The 24,625-nt window shown below is 50.2% G+C and overlaps 8 protein-coding genes and 29 non-coding genes across 37 annotated transcripts, besides 6 other annotated features; all 37 read right to left on the bottom strand.

Annotated features, from left to right (window-relative positions):
* Nucleotides 1-239: 239 nt before the first annotated feature.
* Nucleotides 240-863, bottom strand: Tb10.61.0490 (hypothetical protein, conserved; the record flags this gene model as incomplete). Its single annotated transcript, XM_822958.1, has 1 exon — nt 240-863. The coding sequence occupies one exon, from the start codon at nt 861-863 to the stop codon at nt 240-242; it is 624 nt and encodes a 207-aa protein (XP_828051.1).
* Nucleotides 864-1,296: 433 nt separating this feature from the next.
* Nucleotides 1,297-2,499, bottom strand: Tb10.61.0500 (actin-like protein 2, putative; the record flags this gene model as incomplete). Its single annotated transcript, XM_822957.1, has 1 exon — nt 1,297-2,499. One exon carries the CDS (start codon nt 2,497-2,499, stop codon nt 1,297-1,299), a length of 1,203 nt encoding a protein of 400 aa, XP_828050.1.
* Nucleotides 2,500-3,266: 767 nt separating this feature from the next.
* Tb10.61.0510 (hypothetical protein, conserved) lies at nt 3,267-3,704 on the bottom strand (the record flags this gene model as incomplete). The annotated part of the gene is made up of 1 exon (XM_822956.1): nt 3,267-3,704. One exon carries the CDS (start codon nt 3,702-3,704, stop codon nt 3,267-3,269), a length of 438 nt encoding a protein of 145 aa, XP_828049.1.
* A 345-nt stretch (nt 3,705-4,049) lies between these two features.
* Nucleotides 4,050-4,070: a sequence feature (AT_rich).
* Nucleotides 4,071-4,167: 97 nt separating this feature from the next.
* Tb10.61.0520 (hypothetical protein, conserved) lies at nt 4,168-6,510 on the bottom strand (the record flags this gene model as incomplete). Its single annotated transcript, XM_822955.1, has 1 exon — nt 4,168-6,510. One exon carries the CDS (start codon nt 6,508-6,510, stop codon nt 4,168-4,170), a length of 2,343 nt encoding a protein of 780 aa, XP_828048.1.
* A 483-nt stretch (nt 6,511-6,993) lies between these two features.
* On the bottom strand, nt 6,994-8,388 carry Tb10.61.0530 (hypothetical protein, conserved; the record flags this gene model as incomplete). The annotated part of the gene is made up of 1 exon (XM_822954.1): nt 6,994-8,388. The coding sequence occupies one exon, from the start codon at nt 8,386-8,388 to the stop codon at nt 6,994-6,996; it is 1,395 nt and encodes a 464-aa protein (XP_828047.1).
* A 1,429-nt stretch (nt 8,389-9,817) lies between these two features.
* Nucleotides 9,818-10,765, bottom strand: Tb10.61.0540 (hypothetical protein, conserved; the record flags this gene model as incomplete). Its single annotated transcript, XM_822953.1, has 1 exon — nt 9,818-10,765. The coding sequence occupies one exon, from the start codon at nt 10,763-10,765 to the stop codon at nt 9,818-9,820; it is 948 nt and encodes a 315-aa protein (XP_828046.1).
* Nucleotides 10,766-11,770: 1,005 nt separating this feature from the next.
* Tb10.61.0560 (hypothetical protein, conserved) lies at nt 11,771-17,017 on the bottom strand (the record flags this gene model as incomplete). Its single annotated transcript, XM_822952.1, has 1 exon — nt 11,771-17,017. The coding sequence occupies one exon, from the start codon at nt 17,015-17,017 to the stop codon at nt 11,771-11,773; it is 5,247 nt and encodes a 1,748-aa protein (XP_828045.1).
* Nucleotides 15,785-15,837: a sequence feature (A-rich).
* Nucleotides 17,018-17,990: 973 nt separating the features above from the next.
* Tb10.61.0570 (hypothetical protein, conserved) lies at nt 17,991-19,544 on the bottom strand (the record flags this gene model as incomplete). Its single annotated transcript, XM_822951.1, has 1 exon — nt 17,991-19,544. The coding sequence occupies one exon, from the start codon at nt 19,542-19,544 to the stop codon at nt 17,991-17,993; it is 1,554 nt and encodes a 517-aa protein (XP_828044.1).
* A 72-nt stretch (nt 19,545-19,616) lies between these two features.
* On the bottom strand, nt 19,617-19,665 carry Tb10_snoRNA_0084. Its single transcript, XR_002989889.1, has one exon. It is a non-coding gene; the product is annotated as a C/D snoRNA, TB10C3C3 (small nucleolar RNA).
* Nucleotides 19,666-19,840: 175 nt separating this feature from the next.
* Nucleotides 19,841-19,871: a microsatellite.
* Nucleotides 19,872-19,931: 60 nt separating this feature from the next.
* Tb10_snoRNA_0083 lies at nt 19,932-20,032 on the bottom strand. The gene has a single exon (XR_002989888.1). It is a non-coding gene; the product is annotated as a C/D snoRNA, TB10C3C2 (small nucleolar RNA).
* A 15-nt stretch (nt 20,033-20,047) lies between these two features.
* On the bottom strand, nt 20,048-20,111 carry Tb10_snoRNA_0082. Its single transcript, XR_002989887.1, has one exon. It is a non-coding gene; the product is annotated as an H/ACA snoRNA, TB10Cs3H1 (small nucleolar RNA).
* A 15-nt stretch (nt 20,112-20,126) lies between these two features.
* On the bottom strand, nt 20,127-20,237 carry Tb10_snoRNA_0081. Its single transcript, XR_002989886.1, has one exon. It is a non-coding gene; the product is annotated as a C/D snoRNA, TB10C3C1 (small nucleolar RNA).
* A 16-nt stretch (nt 20,238-20,253) lies between these two features.
* Tb10_snoRNA_0080 lies at nt 20,254-20,319 on the bottom strand. Its single transcript, XR_002989885.1, has one exon. It is a non-coding gene; the product is annotated as an H/ACA snoRNA, TB10Cs3H2 (small nucleolar RNA).
* A 37-nt stretch (nt 20,320-20,356) lies between these two features.
* On the bottom strand, nt 20,357-20,455 carry Tb10_snoRNA_0079. Its single transcript, XR_002989884.1, has one exon. It is a non-coding gene; the product is annotated as a C/D snoRNA, TB10C3C5 (small nucleolar RNA).
* A 194-nt stretch (nt 20,456-20,649) lies between these two features.
* Nucleotides 20,650-20,731, bottom strand: Tb10_snoRNA_0078. Its single transcript, XR_002989883.1, has one exon. It is a non-coding gene; the product is annotated as a C/D snoRNA, TB10C3C4 (small nucleolar RNA).
* Nucleotides 20,732-20,768: 37 nt separating this feature from the next.
* Tb10_snoRNA_0077 lies at nt 20,769-20,873 on the bottom strand. The gene has a single exon (XR_002989882.1). It is a non-coding gene; the product is annotated as a C/D snoRNA, TB10C3C3 (small nucleolar RNA).
* A 175-nt stretch (nt 20,874-21,048) lies between these two features.
* Nucleotides 21,049-21,079: a microsatellite.
* A 60-nt stretch (nt 21,080-21,139) lies between these two features.
* On the bottom strand, nt 21,140-21,240 carry Tb10_snoRNA_0076. The gene has a single exon (XR_002989881.1). It is a non-coding gene; the product is annotated as a C/D snoRNA, TB10C3C2 (small nucleolar RNA).
* A 15-nt stretch (nt 21,241-21,255) lies between these two features.
* Nucleotides 21,256-21,319, bottom strand: Tb10_snoRNA_0075. The gene has a single exon (XR_002989880.1). It is a non-coding gene; the product is annotated as an H/ACA snoRNA, TB10Cs3H1 (small nucleolar RNA).
* A 15-nt stretch (nt 21,320-21,334) lies between these two features.
* Tb10_snoRNA_0074 lies at nt 21,335-21,445 on the bottom strand. The gene has a single exon (XR_002989879.1). It is a non-coding gene; the product is annotated as a C/D snoRNA, TB10C3C1 (small nucleolar RNA).
* Nucleotides 21,446-21,461: 16 nt separating this feature from the next.
* Nucleotides 21,462-21,527, bottom strand: Tb10_snoRNA_0073. The gene has a single exon (XR_002989878.1). It is a non-coding gene; the product is annotated as an H/ACA snoRNA, TB10Cs3H2 (small nucleolar RNA).
* Nucleotides 21,528-21,564: 37 nt separating this feature from the next.
* Tb10_snoRNA_0072 lies at nt 21,565-21,663 on the bottom strand. Its single transcript, XR_002989877.1, has one exon. It is a non-coding gene; the product is annotated as a C/D snoRNA, TB10C3C5 (small nucleolar RNA).
* A 194-nt stretch (nt 21,664-21,857) lies between these two features.
* Nucleotides 21,858-21,939, bottom strand: Tb10_snoRNA_0071. The gene has a single exon (XR_002989876.1). It is a non-coding gene; the product is annotated as a C/D snoRNA, TB10C3C4 (small nucleolar RNA).
* Nucleotides 21,940-21,976: 37 nt separating this feature from the next.
* Tb10_snoRNA_0070 lies at nt 21,977-22,081 on the bottom strand. Its single transcript, XR_002989875.1, has one exon. It is a non-coding gene; the product is annotated as a C/D snoRNA, TB10C3C3 (small nucleolar RNA).
* Nucleotides 22,082-22,256: 175 nt separating this feature from the next.
* Nucleotides 22,257-22,287: a microsatellite.
* A 60-nt stretch (nt 22,288-22,347) lies between these two features.
* Nucleotides 22,348-22,448, bottom strand: Tb10_snoRNA_0069. The gene has a single exon (XR_002989874.1). It is a non-coding gene; the product is annotated as a C/D snoRNA, TB10C3C2 (small nucleolar RNA).
* Nucleotides 22,449-22,463: 15 nt separating this feature from the next.
* Nucleotides 22,464-22,527, bottom strand: Tb10_snoRNA_0068. Its single transcript, XR_002989873.1, has one exon. It is a non-coding gene; the product is annotated as an H/ACA snoRNA, TB10Cs3H1 (small nucleolar RNA).
* Nucleotides 22,528-22,542: 15 nt separating this feature from the next.
* Nucleotides 22,543-22,653, bottom strand: Tb10_snoRNA_0067. Its single transcript, XR_002989872.1, has one exon. It is a non-coding gene; the product is annotated as a C/D snoRNA, TB10C3C1 (small nucleolar RNA).
* Nucleotides 22,654-22,669: 16 nt separating this feature from the next.
* Nucleotides 22,670-22,735, bottom strand: Tb10_snoRNA_0066. Its single transcript, XR_002989871.1, has one exon. It is a non-coding gene; the product is annotated as an H/ACA snoRNA, TB10Cs3H2 (small nucleolar RNA).
* A 37-nt stretch (nt 22,736-22,772) lies between these two features.
* Tb10_snoRNA_0065 lies at nt 22,773-22,871 on the bottom strand. The gene has a single exon (XR_002989870.1). It is a non-coding gene; the product is annotated as a C/D snoRNA, TB10C3C5 (small nucleolar RNA).
* A 194-nt stretch (nt 22,872-23,065) lies between these two features.
* On the bottom strand, nt 23,066-23,147 carry Tb10_snoRNA_0064. The gene has a single exon (XR_002989869.1). It is a non-coding gene; the product is annotated as a C/D snoRNA, TB10C3C4 (small nucleolar RNA).
* A 37-nt stretch (nt 23,148-23,184) lies between these two features.
* Nucleotides 23,185-23,289, bottom strand: Tb10_snoRNA_0063. Its single transcript, XR_002989868.1, has one exon. It is a non-coding gene; the product is annotated as a C/D snoRNA, TB10C3C3 (small nucleolar RNA).
* Nucleotides 23,290-23,464: 175 nt separating this feature from the next.
* Nucleotides 23,465-23,495: a microsatellite.
* Nucleotides 23,496-23,555: 60 nt separating this feature from the next.
* Nucleotides 23,556-23,656, bottom strand: Tb10_snoRNA_0062. The gene has a single exon (XR_002989867.1). It is a non-coding gene; the product is annotated as a C/D snoRNA, TB10C3C2 (small nucleolar RNA).
* A 15-nt stretch (nt 23,657-23,671) lies between these two features.
* Tb10_snoRNA_0061 lies at nt 23,672-23,735 on the bottom strand. Its single transcript, XR_002989866.1, has one exon. It is a non-coding gene; the product is annotated as an H/ACA snoRNA, TB10Cs3H1 (small nucleolar RNA).
* A 15-nt stretch (nt 23,736-23,750) lies between these two features.
* On the bottom strand, nt 23,751-23,861 carry Tb10_snoRNA_0060. Its single transcript, XR_002989865.1, has one exon. It is a non-coding gene; the product is annotated as a C/D snoRNA, TB10C3C1 (small nucleolar RNA).
* A 16-nt stretch (nt 23,862-23,877) lies between these two features.
* Tb10_snoRNA_0059 lies at nt 23,878-23,943 on the bottom strand. Its single transcript, XR_002989864.1, has one exon. It is a non-coding gene; the product is annotated as an H/ACA snoRNA, TB10Cs3H2 (small nucleolar RNA).
* Nucleotides 23,944-23,980: 37 nt separating this feature from the next.
* Tb10_snoRNA_0058 lies at nt 23,981-24,079 on the bottom strand. Its single transcript, XR_002989863.1, has one exon. It is a non-coding gene; the product is annotated as a C/D snoRNA, TB10C3C5 (small nucleolar RNA).
* A 194-nt stretch (nt 24,080-24,273) lies between these two features.
* Nucleotides 24,274-24,355, bottom strand: Tb10_snoRNA_0057. Its single transcript, XR_002989862.1, has one exon. It is a non-coding gene; the product is annotated as a C/D snoRNA, TB10C3C4 (small nucleolar RNA).
* Nucleotides 24,356-24,392: 37 nt separating this feature from the next.
* Tb10_snoRNA_0056 lies at nt 24,393-24,497 on the bottom strand. Its single transcript, XR_002989861.1, has one exon. It is a non-coding gene; the product is annotated as a C/D snoRNA, TB10C3C3 (small nucleolar RNA).
* Nucleotides 24,498-24,625: the final 128 nt, after the last annotated feature.

Here is a 24,625-nt window from a genome sequence, read left to right as displayed (position 1 = left end):
TATAAGTTTATACACAGGTCAGAAGAATGAGGAGGAAAAACGCACAGCTGAGGCAAACTCTCCCTCCCCCACCCCAGAAGGGACTGAGACCTTAACCAACCGCAATGCACTCGTCCCCTCACGGTAATCGGATTACTCGACTTAGTTAACAGACAGACAAACCCACCCGCTTGGAGGTGCCTGTACGCATTCCCACAGAAATGTGTTTCCGCCATATTTACCGCTGTGTGTGGGCATCGTTAAGCTGGAGCTCCATAGACCTCTGGTAACCGCTCAATGGTGTAGCGATGCTTTGAAATGTACATGATGGGTACGCCAGGTATTTTACGCAGACGCCGCTTAAGCTCCTGGTCGCATGTTGCCACGATGTAAATTGGATGTTGTGTTACAGTCCGTACAACACAGTCATCCGCGTACTTGCCGTCACATGTCAAACGCTTGAAACGTTTGTCACGTGCGATTTTCAGCGCGATCCGAAATTTCTTTCCGAGTTTTTCTAATTCTGCCATCACGCAATCACATACACACGGGATGACTTTCGCAAGCATGCAGTCCATCAATCCTTCCACAATTTCAATCTTGTTCTGCATGGAGAAGTTTATGAAGTTTGTGTCAAGCCAAATATGGAATGGCGGTCCAAGACTCTTGTTGTAGGAGAGAAACATGTTCGTTTGCAGCGGCGCTGCGACGGTTAATTGGTTCCGCTGAAAGCGCACAGCAGCAGTATCCTTCACCTTCGTTAGCACCTGCTCCGGTACTTCGTGATGGCTATCCATTTCCCGCTTCTTTTTCTGTGCAAGGTTCTTTTCCTTCATCAAAACAGTTTTAATGGCGTGCATCGCCGTGTTCTTTTTCTTACCCATGGTTTCCTGTGCACCCCTGCAACCGCGGTAAATGCTGTTGCACACGTGCCTTTGTGTTATGTTGCAGCGTAGAACGGCACTTGTTAGCGTGCCCTCAATTTTCCCCCCCTTGACGGAGATGCTGCACCTCCTTCACTTCACTAGCCACGACTTAAAAGTAGTGTGTATGGGTGTGTGGGGTGTGTGTGTGCATTGAATGAAAAGGTGTAAACAAGCAGGTGGGGATGAAGCTGGAAGAGGTAAAGCTGATTTAAGGAAGGGAATAACACGACATTAATCACTTTAAGTAAAGTGGGCACTAATATCACCGCAGCTAAGGGGTGTTGTAAAGAGGAGTGGGCGAAAACAAAGAGTGGACACCTTCACACACTGAGCGGAGAATCTCAACTCGATCCCCATCTTCGATGTGGCCACAGGAACACTTGCAAGGGATCTAAACCCCAAATCGGGCCTGTATGGCAGAAGCACCGCCTTCATCCCACTCCTTCTTACTAAGCCACATGTCGTGATTGCCAGCCGTCACCGCCGCAAGGGCTGCTCCACCTAAAAACGACATCCAGCGACGCCTAGGTGGATCTTCAACACACAGTGGAAAACGAGAGAGCCTCTCTGGGTCCCCCTTAACTATTCTCTCGGAATAGGCGGCTCGCATGTCGCGCTCAATACGACTGGGAAAACCGGGGAACATGGTTGAGCCACCGGAAAGTACAACGTGCGAATACAAAGCAAACCGCACGTCAATATCTGTGGCCTGAATGCAATTCCAGAGCTGGGAGGAAATGCCCTCGCACTCGACGTCTATTAAACGTGGTTGAAACAGCGCCTCCGTCGCCTCGAAGCGCTCCTGTCCGATGCTGCAACTGGAACCATCCGGTAGTAGGAATGTCTTTTCTAGCACCGTTGTCTCAAGCGCTAGTCGCTGCTCCAGTTTGGGGTCCACAGCAGCGTAGCAGAACCGCTCCTTAATACACCTCACCGTTTCAAAATCACTGCTTTGGTTAAAACTATATCCGCGCCGCTGCATAAGCCTGACAAGAAACTCGGTGATATTCCGCCCACCTAAGTCTACCCGTCTGTTCGCCTTGGGGATTGTATAACCCTCAAAAATGGGTGTGCAATGCGACACGCACTCGCCGCACTCGACTGCAACTCCCGTCTGCAGGCCGTTGGAGAACAGCGAGAGGACTCCCTGCGGTGTGGACTGTACGAATGGAAATTTGAATTCCTCGAACATGACCTCGTACAACTTAACGCGGTCTTTGTGACTAAAGAGCGGTGCCTCCGATATTAGTAAGCTGTGATCCTCTGGTTCAATAGAAAGCAAATTGTGAAAAGCATGCTTCCACAGATAACGCATGTCGTCCATATTCTGGATGACGCCATTGTGTATTGGAAAGGTCATGTCTAGAAGATGATGAGCACCATTACATTCATCACCCAATACAAGGTCTTTCGTCAGTGGATCCACTTGTGTATCTTTTCTTTTGCTACTCCTGCCTTCACTCACTTTAGTCTGGCGGAGAACGGGGCGGCCGACGGCGGTCCGAAAGAAGACTTCAGGAAAGTTTGACCCCGCAAAACCACACTTGAGAAAGCCACTCCCATTGTCTAGCACAACGGGGAGCTTTTCGCTCATTAGACCACGTCACACCGTGTCTTCCGTTGCTTTGCCCTTTTGCACCGGAAAGGGCCGTTTACCACCCAACCAAACGCCCAGGAAAAGTTTCTTATTTTTTTTTTTTAAAAAGAGGGGGTGAGACATGAGTAAAGTTTCAGCTGTGAATAAAAAAAAGGTGTAACGTACGAATATGTTTTTTATGCAATGTCCTTTTTTCCCTCCCTGATCCACCCCCGTGACCAGCCATCAGCCACTCGGGAAAAAGACTATACGTCTTAGCAAAGATAAACACGGAGAGGGGGAACGCGTTTGTCGTAAAGCCCAGCTTCCTCCGTTTTCACCTAACAAAAAATAGGCGAAAACCTTGTGCTTCTCACTCATACACCGTTCCTCTTCGTTTATTTTTTGTCACACCCTTGGTTCCCATTATTTAACTATAATGTATCCTTAACAACAAACTGGGCCAAAGAGTTAGGCCCGGGATAGGGATGAAACACGGTCATGCTGCGCAAAACCGAGCAAAATTGGAATATAGAACAGGGAACTCAACGTGCGTCCAACGGATTAAAAAAAAAAACGGTAAAAGTAAAAAAAAAACAGACCGATATCGCGCGCCAAAAAAGAAACATGTGTCGTGCTGCCGTTGCACGTCTTGCGAAGTGGTAATGATTCTTCCCTACTTTTTACACGCGTGCGCTAATCAGAAGGGAGTTGTAGAAGAAGGAAAGGGATGGACAACAGACCTCCATCACTGCTGCCTTGTTCGCGCCACACTTGGGCACTCATCATGTTTTGTTCGTTTCGCCGGGTAGCGGCTGCGGTCTTCCACCGGAGTCGCTGCCCCTCGGCCGCTCATAACCGTCCGGGACGTTCAAGTCGTCTCGCCTATAACTTTCCCACACCGCCGTGACTTGATTCATCTTCTGCCGTAACCACTGCTGTCGTATGTCTGCGCGGTGTTGGCGCATTGGAACAAACTCTGTTTCTGGAATACCAAAGCCCTCAATATCAGCAGGTTTCATGAGACCGCGGTCCATACGACACTGCAAATACGCCCGCACCTGCTCACGACACATGGGAGTGACGTAATCGTTACTCCTGAGGCACGTGTAATATTCCTCAATTTCGCTCTTACACTCACGATAGTGGTCAAGTGGAAATGCTCCGAGATCTGGGGCCTTAACACTCACCCGCATGCTGTTTGCCGTTACGCCATTTGCCATTTCTTTTCTCCTCTTTTGCTCTGTGTAGCTTCTTGCTTTTTTTTTTGGCGGTGTACCTATCTGTTTATCTTACTCCTTGGTAACGACGGTCTCGGTGAGTTAGGCCAGGGTTGTCAGGATTCAGGGAAGTAAAAACGTTACTCACCATCACTGTCGTGAAATAAATTGTGATCAACAAGGGACACGTTGTGTTTGCGCAGTTGAATCGCCTCACGTGCAACTTCACCGCTGAGGGTCACGAATATGAGAAAACGAATACACATAGAAGGGGATAAAAGCAGGCAATGACCCGGAGCATCGTAGCTTGCCGCACATCAGTAAGCACATAAAGAGCGTCACTGTTTGTTAAAAAAAAATAATAATAATGCAACCAAACACTGAAAAGGTATACGCACCCCTCCACTATAACTGATACAAAGGACTAGAAAAGCGGCTACACGCATGCACATGGATGCCGTCCTGATCAACAACCATCAGGCGTTAGCAAAGAAGAAAGCGACGAGGACAGTCTCAACTGCGAGCGAGGTGGAGTCAAGAACTGACTATCAGAGGAATGACCCTCAGCCAATATGGCTTCTCCACCCCATCCCTGCGAGGTCTTTGGGGAAGGTGAGAGGATGTTATCGGCGATCTGACATCTCAGCGACAAGAGTAGCTCCAGTGGAACTTCCCATTCCTCCCCGGGGCCGCGGGGAAATCCGGCACCCACCGGGTCGTTTTCCACGTCTGTATGAAGGGCGTCGCTTGCCGCTGAATGTGAAGGTTTTTTGGTACTGTCGGCCCCTTCTCCACATGGGTGGAGTCCGATGTGTGGCCCCAATCGCATGACGGTGGTTCTCCCCTGTTCTCTCCCACATATCATGCCGTGCGAACTGCCTGTTGGAGTCCTATTTTTGACCTCGCGCACCAGGGGGTCGTAGACCCAAGACGGAGAGGGATCAGTGGAAAAGGCATGCGAGACCGTGTGACGGCGGTCTGGTGTTATCGTATCCGTTGTCGCCGCGCCTTTGGCGTGATCAGTGTGATTCCTGTTTTTGTCACTGCACGACTCCCCAAACCCGTCACCGCTCTCGAAGTGGTGACGTTTGGTGTGCTGCCCATTGGGCATCTGTGCAGCGTCTGTGGTGATGTTAAGGGAAGAAACAATAACATGTGCAGCAGGATACACGAAGAACGGTCGGGAGAGGTAAATGTTCTTACCCGATGACACAACATTCGGGCGGAACGCATCGGTCGTTAAAACGATGGTCCATTCAATGTTTGTTGCTATCCCCCGCTGTTGCTGTTCAAGGAAGTCTCCTTGTTCATCACTCCTTAACCCTGTAAAACACGAGCGAAAGTTGTCGCTTTCAATTTCCCTTTTGACTTTTTCATCCGCCCACACAATTCTCCCGCGGAGCATGTAGAGAGAAAAAGCACACTCAACTTTTGAAACCAAAAAGCCCAAATGGACCCTAACTGTGCCAGACCCCTGTGGCATGGCCGAGCTACACGTAGCCCCTGTTATCGGGTATGTTTCATCATTCCTTTTAGGGGCATGAGACAGACTTCTACTCAATTTCCATTCATTGAATGAGCGAGTAAGGTAGGCAATGACTCGCTCCGCTGTTGGGTTACCTGCCAACCGCCTTATTGCAGCGGAACCTTTTGCGCGCCCCGCAGTCACCTCTGGCCTCTCTACCGTATTCGTGGCACGAAAACGATCATCCGCATCGTCGGTTGCGAGGATATCAGCTAAACTATGTCTGCCTTCACCCCTTCCTGACGCAGTTGAACCTGTGCTACTTCTGGTAAAAACTGACCCCCGACCCAATGTTCCGTCATCCAATAATACCTCTACTCTGTTTGGACGCGTTGCGGGAGGCCCACTGCCTGCAATGGAATGTGCTGGCTCAATCAGATCATTGCCCTCCCAGCGTCCCCATGAGGATGTAGCACGCTTTACTGGCTTTCCGGCTGAATCACGGGGATCTTCCAGATCCATATCCAACGGACAGCACCTCCCCCTTTTTTGTGCAACATTGCCTAATTCATTGAACTGGCGCCCAGACTTTTGGCGTGCGTTGTGCTTCGGTTCTGAGTCGCTTTCCTCGAGTATAGAAAGCAATGAACGCTGTTTCGACTGCTGTCTTTCAACCCTACGATCGCTTTGCTCGCGTTCCGCGGCATTTGCCATCCCCTGCCGCCATTTCGGTCGGACATCATCAGGACCGGCTGTGGAATCGTAAGGTGGGATACCATCACCGTAGTCTCGTGAATTTGTGCTGAAACCAAAACACCCACCAGATACCTCACTTCGCCGTGGGGGTAGAAGATGCAGCAGGCTTCTCGACAAATCCTTTGGGGGCTGGCGTATTGTTCCTTCCTTTTCGTCCGACCCATGGTGCTCTGTACGTGTGTCTCTTGCTATTTGGTGTTCCCACTGCTGCCGCTGTGGGGCGTAATCTTGCCAGGAAGTTGCATTGGCTCTGTGGTTGTGGGCTTCGCGGCAACCAGTGAGATGTAGGTGGCCGAGCACGTCAAGCATCGTTCGCCTCGTTGCCGCTCGTAGTGCCCGTGGGACGCGAACCGCACGCTCCATTGTCATAGCCTCCGTTACCAGCCCCAGATTTGGGCCTGGGTAGGGCGCCTGGTCATGTGATTCCGAACTGTCCGCCGGCTTACCACTACCCTGAATCGGCTGTGCATCATGCACTGCGGCATAACGTTTTTCTCCGGCTTCAGATGGCATACCGTGCGAGCTGGCACTGTGTTCTGTGGGTCCATTAAATCTGTTGTGCGTGTGTTGATCACATCCCAGAGACATCACGTGAGAGTATCACCAAGCGTGAGCCCCCGGTCAATTTCTGCTACAGCTTTCGCGTGGTTGCACGTGCCGGCTACGTATCCGGCTGGGGCCGTTAGGGTGACGCAGGGGTGGTAATCGCCTTACCCTAATAAAACTACGACGCACGGTCCATCGGTACGAAACAAAGGGGATGAAGAATATACATTAAAATTGTGTGCCTCTGGCTCTGCATTAGAAATAACGTGCGACAAGGTGATCAAGGGGAAAGTGAGGGTGAATGCAGAAATGAGTAGGTGGCATCAAGAGAAAGGGGGACGTGGGATAGTAGATTAAGTGTTGAAGAGACACACATGAAAGAACCAACCCCCTGAATCTATGTGATGTGGGGGGCGCAAAATGGCTTCGAGACGGGGATCATCAGAGTTTTTGAGTTTGGGGACGGCCTCAGGCCCGCTTCTGCGCGTTGCTCATGGCACATCATTTATCTCTATGCTCTGTCCACTACACGGCGTCGTGACCTGCATTGGCAAAAGTTTCTAAAAAAGATGCCCTCTCGTCGGCTGCTACTTCCCTCCAGGCGGCCTCGCGGGCCAACAATGTGTAAGCATCGAGTGCCAGCGTGTTACCCGCGCCCGCGTTCAGGTTCATAGCGCCGTCACGCGTCTCATTACCACGCTTCAACCGACTCGTAAGCCCTCCAACAGGCATTGCCCGAAATAGCACCCGCGGCTGTTCCTGTTGCTTTGGACCCCGCTCCGCTTCCGAAACAGTGCGTCCCTCCCCGCGATGAGCATCGGGACCAAACGTTGGTGGCTCTTCCTTCGTTGGTCTCCTGGACGGCGTTAGCGGCTTCATTTTTTCATCAGCCTGCTGCTTTTGACGCACGTACCACCTTTCCCATGCTAAAACCTTCCGTTCCGCCGCTCGCAGCTGCTTTCGTAACTGCAATGTTTCGTCAGCCAAATTATCACTGGTGGAATCAAAAATTTTCTGAAGTGAACTTTCTTGGGCGGGGTAGCCACCCTTTCCGACCTTGTTAGCTGCATCGGAAAAGTCGAGCGACGGAGGGGCATCGTGACCCAAGCTCTCGTAAGGCTGCACTGATACAATTCCCTTCGCAGCCTGCGAGATTATCTCCCTCTTCCCACTATAACTCGTAGAGAAGGTCCCCGACCGCGAGATGTCGTCCATTGCAAGGGGCGCGTGCACTCCACATTCTCTTGTAGGTAGTAGAGAGGTGATTCCCCCTGAAGGCTCTGCTCCCGGTTGTGACAGTGAGGTCACCTGCTTTGGGGGGCTGTTGCAATGCTCCAATGACGATTTTAATTCCGATATCGCCTGGTACTGCGTCGTGTTCTGTAACGCGAGCTCCTTTACTATATTTTCTAGACTTTCTATTTTTGACAACAGGGCGGATTCCTGAGTTGGTGTCAAGGAGGGGGCGAGTGAACTGGCCATGCCGGTCATCGTTGATGCTCCCTGACCCGTGGTTAAGGTCCCCGTGCTCTCCGCTCGGTGTCCGGCGGCGCGCTCACCACCGTCCGTGGCATGGGGCTGAGATTCACCTGTCCGATTTCCCGTGCAGATGAACGAGCCATTACCAGGCTTTATGCGCCGCATGCGCAACAGTTTCAGTTTCCGATCCAAAGTAGAGGCCTGAGGTTGCATGCTCTCTTCTATAACTCGTCTCGTTCGCTCTAGCCACCCTCCCCACTGCCGTTGCTGTGCTGCTTCACCCACCTTCTGGGACTGCCCTCGCCGAAGTGGCTGTTTGGGATGCAAACGACCCGCGCAGTTGTGAGTCCCGGGGCAGCTTTGTTGACGGCAGTATAAACAGGATCGACCACGTGCCAACGTCCCTCTATGTTTCTTTCGCTCTTTAGACGACTGGATCATGAATTCCTTTTTTTTTTTTTACTACAGTTCTTACCGGTTGGTGAGCGTCCTTCACTTGGCGGGGCGGTTAAGTGGTACTCGCCCTGGTGGAGACAACGAATGGAGCAAATGAATTTGCGTAAGAGTCGCACAAAATGAATAGCAGCTAATTAATACGTCTGTGGTGAGTAGCAAAGACATAAAAGGAACCAGAGGAGACACGCCCCCCGCCATTTCTCTTCAACGAACACCGTTTAAGGGTACAAAAATCCCAAAGAAATACAGAGCCTGGGGAAATATGTGCGTCACCAGGATTTACTACAAAAATTCAATCCATCCTTTCACAAAAAGGGGCAAGATTACAAGCGGAAAAGAAGAATGATTATCGCCTCCTCTCTTTTCTTGTTCTTTCCTTGGCAGCGAGAAGGCTGAGAGATCTGGGCAAGTTAGTGACACACCAGCACAAAATAGGGAGAAGGGCTGAAAAAGTAATATATTTATGTAACTTTGTTGTTTTTTAAAAAATTGATGGCGCTCAAGTAGATCCTCTTTCTCACCGCACGCGAAAGCCCCAACTGCAGCTTTCACACACTTTGTTTTTAAAAGAAAGAAAAACAAGAGGGAAAAGCCAATGTTCCCTTCCCTCTTTCCCCATCTTGCAAATGAATACAAATATTTGTCCTATCGTCTTTCATTCTCTTTAATTGTAACTCCCCTTCCCCCTAGTGACCAACGCAATATTTCGGGCGAGATATTTCATCAGTTTCCCCTTTTCACTACTTTTCATTTTGTTCTGTCTTATTTTTGTTCGTTTGGTTTGGTTTATTAACAAATCCCATATATTTCCCTCCGTAGTACATTATTCGTTTGCACAGCCTTCCTTGTTTTTTTCTTCTGAGACATACTCTGCGCACTCCGTACATTTTTCGTGTCTCACATATATATATTTAGATATATATATAAGCATGTCTCCCCTTCCTAATCTTTTTGGCTCCTCTGTCGTTTACTGTATTTTTTTTTTTGACATTTGGAAAGACAGTGTAGCAGACATTCACGTTATACGCTGATGCTTTGGCATCACGTACCTTTGTATGGGTGTACGTGAGTGTCAAACTATAAATACATTTTCCCCTTCACTTCTCATTTGCTTCCCCCCTTTCATCCTTCTTGTTCACGCTTTTATTTGCACATCCCGTTTCTTTTTACCCTCTTGCGTGATGAGCAGGAGACCGTTCGAGAGGTCTGCTGGGTGACCAGAGGAGGACAAACAAGAGGAGGGAAAAAAACAAAAACAAAAAACAAAAAATCAAATCAAGCTAGTCCAGCACATCGAAATTCCACTCACATGCCTACGCACTCCTTTTGCTACCGCCTCTGCTCCTTCTTCACCTTCCAATGGTTTCTTTGCGGTCCGCTTCATCACTGTTACCATACTTGTCAAGTGATAAACTTACGATTGCTCAGCAGCGGCGGCCCGCCTGGCCAGGAATTTCTGCAAGCGGCGGTAAACCCTCGCCGCACGGCAGTTGTACTCCCAGCGTTCCTTCGCAAGGTTCTGGCGGGCGTTCTGGAGTTCTTCGTCAAGAGTGGCTTCCGTGTCCTCCATATCAACGTAGATACGTGGGGTTCCAATTTCGTCAAGCTCTTCCTCACGCATGTACCGCATTGCGTACGCGCCACCGCCGCAGCAGCGCAGCGCGTCAATCTTCATGCGACACTCATTTCTCTTTTCAACGTAGGCCTGAAGGGGTTCTGCGTCAAACTCTTCCACAGGCGGCAGCTCGAACTTGGGGTGCTGGACAGCGGCGGCAGTTTCCTCATACGTTGGGCGAAGAGCATTGTTATGCTCCACCAACTGCGCAACCGTGTTGAATTCACGGCCGTCGATGTACGAGACAAACGTCTGCTTCAGATGTGACAGCAGTACACGCGTGCCCTTGACGAAGTTCCTGTAGCCCTCTGCCACTTCCTCCTCAGTAGGCGTCCCGTAGTAAAGGGGCTCCCCGCTGTCTCCCCTTTCCTCTGCCTCCTGCTGCAATTCTACTCTCCTGACGGCGAGTCTCCACAGAACCTGGGCTTCGCTGTTCTCTTCGTCGTCGTCTTCATCCTCATCATCCTCGAGGTCCTCTTCCGTGCAGAGACCGAGGGCGAGCTTGATTTGTCCAAGGCGGGCACGAATCATCGTTATGACGTAGTCGCGGCGAGCCTGATCACTGAAGCGTAGACAGCCCTCATTGGTGATGCGGAGGAGATCAAGGTTGAGCGTCTCCGACTCTGTACCATCATGACCCATCCAGTTGAAACGATGGTCCTTCGCGAGTGCCAACTGCGTGAATTCCTTCTTCTTCTTCCCGCTCTTCGGCGTTCTCGTCGGTATCGGCGTCCCCTCTGATTTCATATTTACTTCAGTAAACCGTTGAAGTGAAACACCCCTTGAGTAATATGTTTTACTGTTATTGATGATGAAGTTCTTTCTGTCCCTTGTAACCTTGGACTGAAAATATATGTACAGATGTATATATATATATGTGTCCTTTGCTTCCTCTGTCTTGTGCTCCTCTATATCCCTTTTAATGATTTGATCTTAACTAACGAACACACCACGCGTAGTGCATGATACAGATGGTAAGAGACAAGGAAGAAATAGGCAAAGTAGTTTCACGTGAGCCCCTATAAATACAAGGCGAAAAAGACTTCAACAGAAAATCACTGACAAAGTTCATTGATTTCGCGTCTTTGCCAAATCGTAACGTTACGCACACAAGAATACGAATGGGGGAAATGATACGGGTGAGAAACAATAACAAGTAACGATGGTGACATTAAAAAAAAAAAAAGACGACGTCTAGTCAAATTCAAAAGTATTGTTACTTCCTTCAAATTACGCGTCTATGATATTCTTTTTATCCCCTTCTATATCCATGTAGTTAACGGCAGAGTGAAATTCCCTACGTCAAGATGCACTTCTTTTATTTTTTCCTTTCAAACTCCAAATACATATGATCACCCTCACATTCTATCTATATACGCAAACGAGGCACGCATACCTCTATTCCCTTTTTTATTCAATACTCTCCCGACACGCAAACGTCACTCGTGCCTTACTTGATCTTTGACCTTACCACCTATACACAAAGATAAAAAATATCAACAGAACATTCTTTCTCCATCTCGAGTAATCCATAGGCTAAAGTATCATCTGCGAGCGTATTGATAGCTCACACCTCTCTCACAATCTTTGGTACTGTTAGGTTCAAGGGCGCTGGCGTAACTTAACAGCTGGCAAAGTTACGCCAGCGCCCTTGAACTAACAATACCAATTACATCCATTCGCAGAGTGAGCGAAAGAGGGGAACAAAACGTACTTATATGAAGTAAGGTCTCCCCTTTCTTCACAGGATTGCTACCTTCTGCACGTGGTGCGGGTATACGGCTTTGCAATAAACGTGTCAGGCCGGTTCGCGTTCCATGGGGGACAAATGAACGGGGTGTTTAGGTCTGTTCGCCACGGAGGTGAAGCCGCTCGAGCTGGTGAGGGCCTGTGGGCACGACTTGAGTGTCTCCTTGCGGTTGGACCCCGCAACGGATGCCGTCCAGAAGTTCCCGCTCCCCCTCCGTACGAAGAAGGCGGAAAGAGATGCACGGTAATACATGGCTCCGCTACACTCGTAGGCGGTTGCCGTTGTGCTCCGCGCGGTCCACCAACGAAGGCAGCACGATCAACGTCGTCCAGTGGATTGTAATGGAATCTGCTGCACGCCTGCCCGGGACTTGCGTTGCGTGTGAGGTCGGCGGCACTGCGTTGCCGCGGGTGGCAAAGGCGTTGGCGTGCTGGAAAGGGGGCTAGCGTACGGTGTGTTCGACCTCCTATGTTTGTGTTCCTGTGGTTGCGGCGCGGAGGTGGTGGGTCACGCGAGAACGGAGGCCGCCAGGGTGGGGTCGAGGAAGACGCATGAAACTCCTCAAATAATGGTACACATTGCTGGTCAGGCTCCCACTCGTGTTGACACCCCATCCTTGTATGTTCTTCGCCGCTGTGTACCCCCGATTTGACTACCCGGTTGCTCTGCAGTCTGGTTGGTGGCGTCGGCTCATATCCTCTCTGTGGTGGCTCTTCGTCCAGAACGTAAGCCAACCCCTTACTCCTCACGGGGTTACCGTCGTAATATGTGCGTCCCAGTGCCATGGCGTCCCCGCATCGATCACCGTGGAAATTGCAAGCACTTGCTTTGCCGCCATACCCAGCTGGTGACCGGCTTTTCGTGCGGAAATTCCGGCGGCGCCAGGAATTGGACGTTGGGCCGCTTCTCGTGATCCCTCTCACGGGGTCTGCCGTAATAAAGGCACCCTGACGCTGCACAGGTCTTTGCCGTGCCCAGCTTTCTTGTGGCCGCGGCTTGGAACTGCTTGCGGCGCGATGTTCCTGTACATTTCTTCCTGCAGCAGCAGAATTCAACGTTGTGTTCTTAGTATTACCCGTTGCGTTTTGCCTCCGAAGGCGCCGGAAACGCATTCTTGAAACTGCTCGCTTGCTCTGCGGAGCTTTCGTACAATTGTGGATAATTCCGGGAACATAGTTTCTAGGTGTCGGAGGTTTGGGCCTCCTTGGTTCGGCGCTATTACCTAATGGTACAAAGAATGCTGTGGCTCTTTTTCTTTCGGTCTTGGGCTCATTATCTGCCGTTAGGTTCATACTATTTTCGGCATCATTAAATTCATCAAACCGCTCTTGTTTGAGTCCGCAAGGTGGCATCTGCCCCGAATCAGATGGCCATGACTCAAGATAATGTGATTTCCATGCAGCATCTTCCTCACTGTCATTTTCTTGGTTTAAGAATCGACGAGTGACTCTAGGAGGCGTCTTAACCTCGTGCAGGTTAGAGTTGTCACCCTTTTGCTCCGGTGTAAGAACGACTACATCAAACCCTCGAGTGTTTACCACATTTTCTCTCCGCCTTCTCATCCGTTGCTCGAGTCGGAACTGCCTAAACAACCTCCGGCACTCCCACCTAGCGTGCACCCTCGTTTCAGTCATTACCCTGCACCTCTTGTTGATAATGGTAAGGTGATGTAACGTACAGCACTGACGAAACGAACCTGAAGGAATACAATGAGAGCACACCATTGTGCCACAACGCGCACATCTACTCGTATCAGTGGAGAAGCAAGTACGACAAATCCTACTTGCTGGAATGCGAGGGGGCTCAGCGCTTACCGCAGTCCCATCACGCCACTTTTCATCTAAAGCATATACTTCAGCAGTTGCGCCAACGCCACCGGCGTCAAGTACGGTTGAACATCCCCTGCTGATGTGCACACTCTCAACGTCATTTACATCAATGCCAACATCGTCCCCACCCGCGCAAACATCACCAAAAACAACGCCACCATCATCGTCAAGAGTATTCCACAAAGATGATTCACCCTGAGCGTCACTGCCAACAATAGGCAAAAAAGAGGTATAGTCAACTGAAATAACCTCAGCTGATGTGCTGCCATGCGCTGAATACGCCAAACCAACAGGAATTTCAACATCAAGCGGCAAAACACCACCCCCTCGACAAACATACGGAGAGAAAGAGGCACAATCAGCACCAGAAGGACGAAAAACACAATCACACCCCGAAGAAGCAACTTCAAAAGAATCGGCTCCTTCACTCTGAGCACCGCATGCCAAGATTCCGTCAGCCTCACTTCGTTCCATTTCCGCATGCATACGAGTTTCGTCACGCTGTATTTTGGCACGGTGCTGTTGTTCATCACGAGCGAGATCCATAAGTTGTTCAAAGAGCCGCAGCTGTTGTTCCGAATCCCATGTAGCAACCTCAACACGCTCACGTCGCTCTTCTGCTGCGTGCATGGCTCGTTCACTTGCTTCGTCACTGCACAGGGAATCACGTGCCCTCAGTTCCTCCGTTACAATGAGGTTGAGGCGAGCGCGCGAAGTGGTTTCAACAGCAGTTGATTCCAGTGCAACCCTTAGCATATCCAATTCCCTTTGTGCGTCCTCCTTACCACGTTGTTGCACATGCTGCATGCTGACGTCGAGTGAGAGCTCCGCGCTCTGTCGTGTTATGTTGCGCCGTAGCCGCCGCTCATCCTCTTGGATGGTGTAGCGTTCTTCCTTCTCATCACGCAATAATTCCTCCTGCTCTCTACGTGCTGACTCTGCCATGGCCTCCATTGCAGCCTTGATTGTTGCAACATCGCTAGCCTCACTTCGTTCCATTTCCGCATGCATACGAGTTTCGTCACGCTGTATTTTGGCACGGTGCTGTTGTTCATCACGAGCGAGATCCATAAGTTGTTCAAAGAGCCGCAGCTGTTGTTCCGAATCCCATGTAGCAACCTCAACACGCTCACGTCGCTCTTCTGCTGCGTGCATGGCTCGTTCACTTGCTTCGTCACTGCACAGGGAATCACGTGCCCTCAGTTCCTCCGTTACAATGAGGTTGAGGCGAGCGCGCGAAGTGGTTTCAACAGCAGTTGATTCCAGTGCAACCCTTAGCATATCCAATTCCCTTTGTGCGTCCTCCTTACCACGTTGTTGCACATGCTGCATGCTGACGTCGAGTGAGAGCTCCGCGCTCTGTCGCGTTATGTTGCGCCGTAGCCGTCGCTCATCCTCTTGGATGGTGTAGCGTTCTTCCTTCTCATCACGCAATAATTCCTCCTGCTCTCTACGTGCTGACTCTGCCATGGCCTCCATTGCAGCCTTGATTGTTGCAACATCGCTAGCCTCACTTCGTTCCATTTCCGCATGCATACGAGTTTCGTCACGCTGTATTTTGGCACGGTGCTGTTGTTCATCACGAGCGAGATCCATAAGTTGTTCAAAGAGCCGCAGCTGTTGTTCCGAATCCCATGTAGCAACCTCAACACGCTCACGTCGCTCTTCTGCTGCGTGCATGGCTCGTTCACTTGCTTCGTCACTGCACAGGGAATCACGTGCCCTCAGTTCCTCCGTTACAATGAGGTTGAGGCGAGCGCGCGAAGTGGTTTCAACAGCAGTTGATTCCAGTGCAACCCTTAGCATATCCAATTCCCTTTGTGCGTCCTCCTTACCACGTTGTTGCACATGCTGCATGCTGACGTCGAGTGAGAGCTCCGCGCTCTGTCGCGTTATGTTGCGCCGTAGCCGTCGCTCATCCTCTTGGATGGTGTAGCGTTCTTCCTTCTCATCACGCAATAATTCCTCCTGCTCTCTACGTGCTGACTCTGCCATGGCCTCCATTGCAGCCTTGATTGTTGCAACATCGCTAGCCTCACTTCGTTCCATTTCCGCATGCATACGAGTTTCGTCACGCTGTATTTTGGCACGGTGCTGTTGTTCATCACGAGCGAGATCCATAAGTTGTTCAAAGAGCCGCAGCTGTTGTTCCGAATCCCATGTAGCAACCTCAACACGCTCACGCCGTTTTTTTTTACTCTCCTTATTGTTTTCATTTTTTGCTTCTTTTTTTTCTTCTTCAGTGTTCTGTTTGGTGATTGTTTGTTGTTGGTGTTTTGTTTGTTTTTCCGCTGCGGTAGGTGTTCCTGTTCTTTCCTTTGTGATCATTGCTTTTTGATCTATGGGTTGTTTGTAGTTCTTTTGAATTGAGTCTTGTTGTGTTGAGAGTTCTGACATTCCTTCATCGGATGTTTCACTGACTTGGCCGTCTGATGCGTTTGTTGTTGTGCGAGGACTTAATTTGGCATCAGAAAACTCGTCATTGAGTTCGTGATGTGCTGCAAATCTCTTTCTTTCATCCTCTTCACGTAATTTTGAAAGGACGTTGCGGCGGTGTGCTTCCGCAATTCCGATTGTGTCACGCTCATCTGCCTCCTTTACTAGCGTAGCAGCGATAGTTTGCTCGATTTCCCTTACAATGAGTTGGAATGAAGCCGCAACCTCTTCTTCCTCCTCAATCGTGTGAATTACTAGCGGCGGCGGGCGATGGAACGGCGTTGGTGGTGGCAAATAGCGATATTCTGCCGGAGGAAGCGGCTGACTGCGGGCACGTTCAGCTGTTGTGCGACGCGGGCGTTTTGCAGCGGTGCCCTTAATGGTGTACAAATCGACCGATATTCGTTCCTCCTCGCTGAAGGCCGCAACGGTTCCTCCTTCATCCCCTTTGCCTTTGCTATAGTTAGGGTCGGTTGGCAGCCGGCCGACCGCGGCAAGTGTCAATGACGTGTTAGAGCCGCCGGTGCTGAGGGCCTCCTTCTGCCCACTGGGCGATGTTAAGTTTGTTGAGAACTGAACAGATGACGTACGTCTCCGCCGGTCAGTGACGGAGAGTGAACGCTTCGGTGGGGCCAACACTCTTTTTGAGCTCTGCGATGCCGCCGACGATACGCCGTCATCTATTGGCACTCGTTCATCCACACGGTTTCCGCGACGGCGGCCCGACTGCGCGAGACGAGAAATCGCGCAACACGCGGGGCAACGTATATGCCGCCCAGCGTTGTCGCAATGCACGAGAGCACACGGTTGGCACGCGTAGTGACGGCAGTCAACCAGCGAGAAGAAGGCAAATACTGGTGCCAGCGGATCATTAGGTGGTGGCGAAGAGCGCTTCCGGCAGAAAACGCACATATCACGTTCACGTGTGATTCCATGCACACGAATAGATGTAGCTGAGATGTTGTGTGAAGTCAGACCAGACATAATTTACAGGTATCAAAAGGATACGTCAGGAATTACCTACTGTATACACGAAATTGCCTTGGGTCGCACTCCAGACAGCAAAAAGATTCCTCCCCGTGTTGTACTTCTACGTGCCGTTATTAATGCACCAGCTTTCCTTTGGTTACTTCCGAAAGTCACAGCTGCCGTGCCCCACCCCCAGAGAAGTGGCACAGTGAATAGCAATGAGCCCCTGCTTCTTGCAGGGACTAACTAAACCTCTTTTCCCTTTCCCTTCGCCTCCCCCACGAAACACCTCGACGCCCCGCGGCGGCCAGTAGCTTCAACAGAAGAGAGGAAGGGAGCGAGCACTGCTGCAGCTTCCCTCACTCCCCTTTCACACTGGCCTGTTTCCCCTTTCTTTTGCTAGGCGGATAATTATGAACTTATCTTCAAGGTTTGACCCTACCTTCTCCCACTGGCCTTGCTTTCCGTCCTTTGTAGGACGGGTGAGGAATTCACGATGAAGACGAAGGGTAATCAGCGAAAACACATAAGAAGAGAACAAGATAACGATCAGTTGAAATTTAATCAGAAGCAGACTGCCCATTTTGATGAAATGCATAACCCCCGCCCGCAAGTGGAAGCAATGTGCGCGCGTGAAAATGATTTAAGAATAATAAAAGAGGGGGACCTGAAATCGTTATGCCACCAGCGCGGTCAATCATACGAAACCGATTCACAACATGATACACGTGTCTCCTGTAACGGTTGCAACTTTTGGGCCTTGTTGGCTCTAACGAAGCATGGCTCAACAGAGGTCCACAAATGGCATCGAATGCAGATCCCAGATGTAAGATTCAACCGCCCTCCCCTTTGTTTCCTCCTTTTCAACGACGCTCTGTCACTTGATCGAGGCTCCAGGCAAGAGGAATCCACAAGAGTTTGTCGTTCCTTTCCGCCATTAAAAAGCAGAACTAGTTTGAAGTTACTGGGCCACCAAGGGGACAATATTTCACGCCGTGGTCCATGCCGGTGTCCATAGCCGCATACGTGAGTCGTCGCCACCGCTAACGACTACATTACTAAAAGGCGCAGGGGCAAAGCCCCGCTGCATGTGGTTGGGCACCGTAAGTGTGTATGAGGTATCCCCTGTGTAGACGCAGTGTGCGTGAATGGCAAACAGGGAAGTGTCCTGGGAGAGGACGTGGCTTTCGTTGCAGCTGAAAGAAGCACGGAAGCTGCGGTGATTACATTTTCCAGGCTCGCCGAACGACATAACTTCTGTACAGCCCCACCCACCATCCCCACGCCGCAGGTCCCACAGCCGAGCAACTGAGTCCATGCCCGCGGTGAGGAGAATATTACCAGTTCGACTAAATTTTACGCTGGTTACCGGAACACTTGAGTGTGCATTGTTTACCTTCGCCACAATGCGACTACTGACTCCGTCATACACAATCAGTGATCCGTCTAGACCGCATGAGGCGAAGGTCCGGCCGTCGGGAGAAAAATCCACGTCACATAGAGCAGCCGCGTGGCCTGCGTCACAGCCTTTCCTCTGAGAAGCACCACGAGCTACTCCCTTTCCTCCTGCCATCGCGGTTACGCAGGTTGCTGCAGCGTTATCGGAGTGTGCCACAGGGGCCACCACTGATCCACTCCGGAGGTTCAGAAGCCTTGGCGTGGTGTGATCTGTAGCGTACAGCACGTATTCTCCAGAGGGATGAAAAACGGCGGAACGTACAGGAAAAGCATCACGTAATTTGTGTACAACGTGGTTGTCTGGTTGACTGTAGTCACGAATGTACAAATCTCCCTCGAAACCTCCAGTGACAAGAAGCTGCTTGGTTGGATGAAAGGAAATAGCCTCCACAGAGTGCGTGTGTTCATGAAAGCGACGGGCCTCAGCGAGCTCCGTAATTTTGTTGCTTGCGTTGCCCACCCCAATATTACTAGGGTTACTCCCATCAAGTCCGTTAAAGTGCTGCTCCTGCCGCACTTCTTCAAGGGCACTGAGATCCTCAATTGTATTCAAAGAAAAAATGGCACACAGACCATCAGTTCCCCCACATGCAATAAGCGAACCATCCGAAGAAAATGCCAGACGTCGAACAACACCACCTAGAGATGAGGTAATAAAACGCTCTCGCATACGATACGCCATGGATCCCACCCTTGCACTCTCTGATAGGTGTAGCGGCATATATACCCTCGATGCACTCAAATATCGCTCAACAACTTCAAATTTGAAGAAGTTCTCAATTTCAACCACACTGCTCTCCTCCACAGCGAGACCCCAACTAACCACCTTCGACAATCGATCAGCATTTTCCTCCAGCCTCGGAACAACAACGTTAGTAGCGTCTGCGACAGCGGATGCAGCAGCAAGAAAACCATCATGATGCAGCTGACGAATAACCATCTGGTACAAAAGTCGAGAAAAATTTTGCTTCAAACAAATAGAACGAGCTCGTTTACGAGAACCATGATCTACGCCATGACCTACGGACAACGACCCAGCAACCCTTTCAGCACTCATCGATTTATTCAAGTTTTCTCCAGACATCAGAATAATAAATAAACACTAAGAGAAAAATAAAAAGGCGCAGGAAAAGAGTATAGTTTCAAGACATCATCCTGCGGTATCCCGCGTTCAGATGGTAATTCCAGTTGAGCACATCATGCGCGACAGTGTTTCCAGGCCACAACATTCCTTACAAACTAGCAAACAACGAGGCCTTGCTTGTTGTTCGCGTATTAAGGACGCACACTCAGTCTCAAAGCCGCCCACGAGAAAAAAAAAATAGAGTAATTAAGGGTCCATTGGCATGGTCACAAACAAGTATACAAACATGCAGGTGTACACACACACAGACAGACACACAGACACACAGACTGTGTGAAAAAGTGAAGGAAGCGGGATAGGGCATGTGTGCATGTATGCACGTGGATGTGATCAGCTGGTGGTGCATGTTATCACATTCCTCCTGACAAGTGATGTTCAGAGTGAGTATTGAATTGTGTGCATCATGTGTACCTGCTGTGTTCACAGGCAGCGGATTTCCACTTACCTCTCGCACGTGCTTCGTACCGTTAGCCCGTATTACTGACGGGAACGCATAGCGACACTGCTCCCGCTGTGACACGTCATCAGAGATTGTTCACCCATGGAGTACAGTAGCTCACAGTACGCGCACAGCCAGACGGCTACGCGAGCCACCGCCGTAGCGGCGACATGCCTTCTGCACCTCATCACGCGACGCAAAAGTGTCAGCACATCTCGCCGCACCGATTAGACGTCACGCCAGGGACACGGGCGCCATCCTGCCCGGGGCGGCTGCTGGCGGACGAGGATTGCCAGCCTCTGCCTGCACTGTGGTCTCATTTACTAAATTTGGTGTAGTATAGTTCTGTTGACCAGGCATCGTATCATAATCATCAAGGGTCGTTAGGTGGAAGACGCACTGCTAATCACCGACCGGGAACAGACAGAAAGGCCTCGGCATTCGGGAGAGAGAGAGAGAGTGTGTGTGTATACATATCTGCATACATTTACACAGAGACGTGTGTGCATGTATGTAAGTGGGTAGGAAGAAGAGGGTCCAAATAAAAGAAGGGAACAGATGCATTGTGCCATCACCAATAAGGAGGAAGGGGTAGAGTCGACAAAAATTCAGATGGTGTTCTTGTAATATTGTAACTCGCTCACGGTGTGTCGGAAAATGTGCAAACAACTTTGTATGTCATCACGCGCTTCCCTGAGGGCCTCAAAACAAAGGAAACAGTCGCGGTGTCAGTGATACGAGTAACAGCGGAGGTAATGCACGTAGCATTAATTCATCGACTTGCGGTATCCCGCGTTCAGATGGTAATTCCAGTTGAGCACATCATGCGCGACAGTGTTTCCAGGCCACAACATTCCTTACAAACTAGCAAACAACGAGGCCTTGCTTGTTGTTCGCGTATTAAGGACGCACACTCAGTCTCAAAGCCGCCCACGAGAAAAAAAAAATAGAGTAATTAAGGGTCCATTGGCATGGTCACAAACAAGTATACAAACATGCAGGTGTACACACACACACACAGACACACAGACACACAGACTGTGTGAAAAAGTGAAGGAAGCGGGATAGGGCATGTGTGCATGTATGCACGTGGATGTGATCAGCTGGTGGTGCATGTTATCACATTCCTCCTGACAAGTGATGTTCAGAGTGAGTATTGAATTGTGTGCATCATGTGTACCTGCTGTGTTCACAGGCAGCGGATTTCCACTTACCTCTCGCACGTGCTTCGTACCGTTAGCCCGTATTACTGACGGGAACGCATAGCGACACTGCTCCCGCTGTGACACGTCATCAGAGATTGTTCACCCATGGAGTACAGTAGCTCACAGTACGCGCACAGCCAGACGGCTACGCGAGCCACCGCCGTAGCGGCGACATGCCTTCTGCACCTCATCACGCGACGCAAAAGTGTCAGCACATCTCGCCGCACCGATTAGACGTCACGCCAAGGACACGGGCGCCATCCTGCCCGGGGCGGCTGCTGGCGGACGAGGATTGCCAGCCTCTGCCTGCACTGTGGTCTCATTTACTAAATTTGGTGTAGTATAGTTCTGTTGACCAGGCATCGTATCATAATCATCAAGGGTCGTTAGGTGGAAGACGCACTGCTAATCACCGACCGGGAACAGACAGAAAGGCCTCGGCATTCGGGAGAGAGAGAGAGTGTGTGTGTGTATACATATCTGCATACATTTACACAGAGACGTGTGTGCATGTATGTAAGTGGGTAGGAAGAAGAGGGTCCAAATAAAAGAAGGGAACAGATGCATTGTGCCATCACCAATAAGGAGGAAGGGGTAGAGTCGACAAAAATTCAGATGGTGTTCTTGTAATATTGTAACTCGCTCACGGTGTGTCGGATAATGTGCAAACAACTTTGTATGTCATCACGCGCTTCCCTGAGGGCCTCAAAACAAAGGAAACAGTCGCGGTGTCAGTGATACGAGTAACAGCGGAGGTAATGCACGTAGCATTAATTCATCGACTTGCGGTATCCCGCGTTCAGATGGTAATTCCAGTTGAGCACATCATGCGCGACAGTGTTTCCAGGCCACAACATTCCTTACAAACTAGCAAACAACGAGGCCTTGCTTGTTGTTCGCGTATTAAGGACGCACACTCAGTCTCAAAGCCGCCCACGAGAAAAAAAAAATAGAGTAATTAAGGGTCCATTGGCATGGTCACAAACAAGTATACAAACATGCGGGTGTACACACACACACACAGACACACAGACACACAGACTGTGTGAAAAAGTGAAGGAAGCGGGATAGGGCATGTGTGCATGTATGCACGTGGATGTGATCAGCTGGTGGTGCATGTTATCACATTCCTCCTGACAAGTGATGTTCAGAGTGAGTATTGAATTGTGTGCATCATGTGTACCTGCTGTGTTCACAGGCAGCGGATTTCCACTTACCTCTCGCACGTGCTTCGTACCGTTAGCCCGTATTACTGACGGGAACGCATAGCGACACTGCTCCCGCTGTGACACGTCATCAGAGATTGTTCACCCATGGAGTACAGTAGCTCACAGTACGCGCACAGCCAGACGGCTACGCGAGCCACCGCCGTAGCGGCGACATGCCTTCTGCACCTCATCACGCGACGCAAAAGTGTCAGCACATCTCGCCGCACCGATTAGACGTCACGCCAGGGACACGGGCGCCATCCTGCCCGGGGCGGCTGCTGGCGGACGAGGATTGCCAGCCTCTGCCTGCACTGTGGTCTCATTTACTAAATTTGGTGTAGTATAGTTCTGTTGACCAGGCATCGTATCATAATCATCAAGGGTCGTTAGGTGGAAGACGCACTGCTAATCACCGACCGGGAACAGACAGAAAGGCCTCGGCATTCGGGAGAGAGAGAGAGTGTGTGTGTGTATACATATCTGCATACATTTACACAGAGACGTGTGTGCATGTATGTAAGTGGGTAGGAAGAAGAGGGTCCAAATAAAAGAAGGGAACAGATGCATTGTGCCATCACCAATAAGGAGGAAGGGGTAGAGTCGACAAAAATTCAGATGGTGTTCTTGTAATATTGTAACTCGCTCACGGTGTGTCGGAAAATGTGCAAACAACTTTGTATGTCATCACGCGCTTCCCTGAGGGCCTCAAAACAAAGGAAACAGTCGCGGTGTCAGTGATACGAGTAACAGCGGAGGTAATGCACGTAGCATTAATTCATCGACTTGCGGTATCCCGCGTTCAGATGGTAATTCCAGTTGAGCACATCATGCGCGACAGTGTTTCCAGGCCACAACATTCCTTACAAACTAGCAAACAACGAGGCCTTGCTTGTTGTTCGCGTATTAAGGACGCACACTCAGTCTCAAAGCCGCCCACGAGAAAAAAAAAATAGAGTAATTAAGGGTCCATTGGCATGGTCACAAACAAGTATACAAACATGCGGGTGTACACACACACACACAGACACACAGACACACAGACTGTGTGAAAAAGTGAAGGAAGCGGGATAGGGCATGTGTGCATGTATGCACGTGGATGTGATCAGCTGGTGGTGCATGTTATCACATTCCTCCTGACAAGTGATGTTCAGAGTGAGTATTGAATTGTGTGCATCATGTGTACCTGCTGTGTTCACAGGCAGCGGATTTCCACTTACCTCTCGCACGTGCTTCGTACCGTTAGCCCGTATTACTGACGGGAACGCATAGCGACACTGCTCCCGCTGTGACACGTCATCAGAGATTGTTCACCCATGGAGTACAGTAGCTCACAGTACGCGCACAGCCAGACGGCTACGCGAGCCACCGCCGTAGCGGCGACATGCCTTCTGCACCTCATCACGCGACGCAAAAGTGTCAGCACATCTCGCCGCACCGATTAGACGTCACGCCAGGGACACGGGCGCCATCCTGCCCGGGGCGGCTGCTGGCGGACGAGGATTGCCAGCCTCTGCCTGCACTGTGGTCTCATTTACTAAATTTGGTGTAGTATAGTTCTGTTGACCAGGCATCGTATCATAATCATCAAGGGTCGTTAGGTGGAAGACGCACTGCTAATCACCGACCGGGAACAGACAGAAAGGCCTCGGCATTCGGGAGAGAGAGAGAGTGTGTGTGTGTATACATATCTGCATACATTTACACAGAGACGTGTGTGCATGTATGTAAGTGGGTAGGAAGAAGAGGGTCCAAATAAAAGAAGGGAACAGATGCATTGTGCCATCACCAATAAGGAGGAAGGGGTAGAGTCGACAAAAATTCAGATGGTGTTCTTGTAATATTGTAACTCGCTCACGGTGTGTCGGAAAATGTGCAAACAACTTTGTATGTCATCACGCGCTTCCCTGAGGGCCTCAAAACAAAGGAAACAGTCGCGGTGTCAGTGATACGAGTAACAGCGGAGGTAATGCACGTAGCATTAATTCATCGACTTGCGGTATCCCGCGTTCAGATGGTAATTCCAGTTGAGCACATCATGCGCGACAGTGTTTCCAGGCCACAACATTCCTTACAAACTAGGTGTCTTTTTTCTTCCTGTCTGTTGTAGAGTGATAAAGTGTTTTTGTAGGTTTGGGTGTATATTTTTTATTTTTCAGCATTTTTTTCCGT

Source organism: Trypanosoma brucei, chromosome 10 (assembly GCF_000002445.2).
Source record: "Trypanosoma brucei brucei TREU927 chromosome 10, whole genome shotgun sequence".
Taxonomy (NCBI): domain Eukaryota; phylum Euglenozoa; class Kinetoplastea; order Trypanosomatida; family Trypanosomatidae; genus Trypanosoma; species Trypanosoma brucei.
Note: the sequence above shows the minus strand (reverse complement) of the source record. Positions and strands in the feature narration are given on the sequence as shown.